General features: G+C 51.4%; 1 protein-coding gene across 1 annotated transcript; it reads right to left on the reverse strand.

Moving 5' to 3' along the window:
• Positions 1-1,069: 1,069 nt before the first annotated feature.
• Positions 1,070-1,993, reverse strand: hs3st1l1 (heparan sulfate (glucosamine) 3-O-sulfotransferase 1-like1; the record flags this gene model as incomplete). Its single annotated transcript, XM_080849379.1, has 1 exon — positions 1,070-1,993. The coding sequence occupies one exon, from the start codon at positions 1,991-1,993 to the stop codon at positions 1,070-1,072; it is 924 nt and encodes a 307-aa protein (XP_080705505.1).
• Between the last annotated feature and the right edge of the window lie 1,413 nt (positions 1,994-3,406).

A 3,406-nucleotide genomic window follows, 5' to 3' on the forward strand; every position in this document is an offset into this window, starting at 1 on the left:
CCAGCTCTCTCCTCGGGTCGGAGTGTGGGTGCAGTTCTGAGTCCTGCTGTTATTTCAGGGAAGCACATGAGCATTCGGGGTCGGACAAACACTATCAAAACGCATCAGCCTGTGCCAATGCGGATGTTTGAGTGAAGAGTGGGACTGTGTGACTCCGCATGCGACTGCCTACAAGGCGGAGGGCTTGGAGGACACGATGGAGGCGTTGAGAGAGGGGGACGCGGTTCTGAGTCAGACGCACTGACTCTTCGTCCGTGACTCAGCTCATTCTGCTGCGGGGCGCGCAGGGCCTCACACATCCCATCCCATTAGCAACCGGCCTTCACAGCTTTACAGCACCCCTGGAGGGGGGGGGGGGGGGGGGGGGGCACCCTTTCACCGGCCTCCGCTGCTTTAGGGGGGGGGGGGCATTTCCCACCCTCCCACACTCCTTTGTCGCTCACTCTCTCTCTTTCTCCCAAAGGCTACAGACTATGCTACCTCCCGGTGAACCGCACCTGGTAAGGTTTGTAGCCTGCAGCTAAATGCAAAGATGAATGGAAAGAAGCACAGGGAACTCAAATGCCACGATTCAGTTTTTTTTTCTTTTAAAGCTGAACCATTTATTATCAAGTACAAGTATATCAAACGGAGAAAAACAAATAAACTAATAAAAAAAAGGTCATGAATTTCACAGAAAAATGGTTGCCTGCAGCAGGCATTACTTCACTTTACAGTACAGAGGACTGAGTCCAAATCAGGGATTTATCCTACAGGATATTCTTTTTTTCTCAACAGTTTTAACTGCAAAGTTTTAACAGTTTTGTTCTTTTAAATGCAATAACTGTTCTGCGGTGAAAGGCATTTCAGAGGCATGTTTGCTTTAGTGGGCTTAGCTCGTAAAGTGCTTAAAGTTTCCCATCTTCCCTGCCATCCGTCAACATGTCAATCAGCCCTTTAGTTCTTGTGAATGGCTAAATTGGGGGCTAAGGGGCGGGAGCAAGAGCAGGTTGGGGAAGTATGGAGGGAGGGGTAAATCGAGGGCCCTTGGGGGTCCAAAACCTGTGCCCACCACCAGGGGGCACTGCTCTCAGTGCCAGTGGAAGGTGCGTCCCACCATCTTATAAAAGCTGCGGTTGTGAGGGCGGAAGTAGGCGCGCAGCTGCCTGAGCACGGTTCCGTTGACAGGCGGGTGCGGCCGGCCCTTGGACTCGTGCAGGCAGCGCTCGCGGCCGTCGCTGCGGATGCAGTAGAAGCCCTTGGTCTGGTTGAAGTAGAAGTTGGAGGCGGTGATGCGTGGCGGCAGCTCCAGGAAGCGCTCCACGCGCCGCAGCTCGGGCAGCGGGTCACGCACCAGCGTGTCGCCATCCACCAGGTGGATCTGCTCCAGCGGGAAGTACCGCAGCCAGTTGCGCATGTGCAGGTGGTAGAGGCTGCGCTGGATGGCCTTGTAACGCGTGTTGAGGGCACCGCCGCGGACCAGCAGATCCTCGATGGGCCGCACGGGCTTGCGCGCCTCCAGCCGGTTGAAGTAGACCTGTGTGTAGTCGGAGACCACGCGCTCGGCTGGGTCACGCAGGATCAGTAGCAGCTTGATGGAGGCATTCATGGCGCGAATGCGCTCGGGCGCCAGTGCCGACGTGAAGTAGCCTGGTGTCTTCTCCACGGTGATTTGGTGCGGGTACGAGTAGGGCATGAGGTTGCGGTACCAGTCGAAGCCATGCGCGTAGTTCTCGTCCCAGTCGAAGAAGTGCACCTCGGTGGCCGCCGCTGCCACCGACGGGTGGATGTCCAGCATCTCCAGCAGTGCCCGGGTGCCCCCCTTGCGCACGCCGATGATGATGCTGTGGGGCACTCGCTGGCTAGTGCCCGGCGGAGGTGCTAGGGATGGGCCTGCCGTCCCGTTGGCCCAGTGGAGGCCCTCCGGGTCCAGATCGCCAGCCGGCACGAACTCCGGAGGGGCGGCGATCGTCTGGAGCACCAGCAGGAGCAGTGATCCGAGCAGGCCAGCCATGGAGAAAGAGGCTGGCAGTAGAAGCAGTGGAGGTTGACTAGCCCGAGCAGCTCAGTGGCTCTGACAGTGGGGGTAGGGGGGGTGGGAGTGAGTGGAGTGTATCAGACGATAAGCAAAAGAGTCTTTACAGAGATCAGGGCTGGCAGTCAAGCAAGGAGCTCAGAACTGTTGCCATTGGCAGCCATCGAGGCTGAAGAGGAGGAGGATGAGGAGGGACATCCATCGGTCCACAGCAAGCCTGTGAAAACAACAACAAACAAGCACTTTCAGTCAGGCAAGAGATGCTACTGTCAGTAGCAGCGCTCTGTTCTTAGATACACATATATGCATTTGCTACAAGTGGTATTTGTTTCATCCCTATTGTGTGGAAGACAATCAATGTACACATAGATGCAAATATATTCATGTGATATATAAATATACATATTTACATAAAAACAACTCCCGGGAGTACCTGGCATGCCAAGAGGTTGGCAGAAAAGAATAATATTTACATGCAATTAAACACATATTCATGTTCAATGTAACAGTACTTTTTCCTTATTTATCAACCATATTGTGTGTAAGGCTATAGGATCAGAACCATTGTTATTCACCTATGCAGTGCCATGATTCAGCAAGTTAGCCTTATCTATTTTCTGCTAACTGCATTTACGTCCTTTCAATCTCATATTGCAGAGACTGCTCTTAAGCTTCATCTGTGATTCAGTCTATATTGACCTGGCATGTACTAAAAAAGGGACAGTGATACACAGGGATGGTACATTTCCAGAGCAAGGCAGCCAGGTCGCTCTGAACTAAAATGGGTCACGATCTCCTCTTTAGATCGATAGACCTTATATCCGCTCATGATTTTTTTCTTGTAAAGAAAAGCACTGTGTCTGAATGCGAGGAGAGATTTTTTTTAATTTGCTTCAACAGTGATTTTTAATGCTTCACTACTCCGCTCAAAAAGACATAAAAATAAGTTGCTTGAAGAGGGAAGAAACTGGCTGAGAAAAGGAGACAGAGATAAAGGACTGAACCATGTGAGAGCTTCAAAAGAAACCACAGCCAATTTCGCAGAAAACAACATCATTCCATTGTCTATTGCTTACGTCTCGTCATGTTCTAAAACTCAAGTTTATCAACCATCACTTCTGTTCTCTAGACAAAACAGCCTACTTATTTTCGTCAAAATACTCACTGAGAGGGCTAAAAGGTCACTTTAACTGAATGTGTTTTTCCTGTCCTTTGCTGATTAAAACACACAACCTCTGCCACATCTCTCAGCCTGCCAGCCAATCGCCTCAACACACCCACACACACACACTCTATCGGCCTCAGCTTTAACTCTTACTGAAGGCCTCCACGACTTCAGAAGCAGACTGAGGCGGGGAAATAAACAGGCAGGCCATTAGAGTCACACAGCCA

The sequence above is a fragment of the Sprattus sprattus genome, assembly GCF_963457725.1.
Source record: "Sprattus sprattus genome assembly, chromosome: 12".
NCBI classification, from domain to species: Eukaryota; Metazoa; Chordata; class Actinopteri; order Clupeiformes; family Clupeidae; genus Sprattus; species Sprattus sprattus.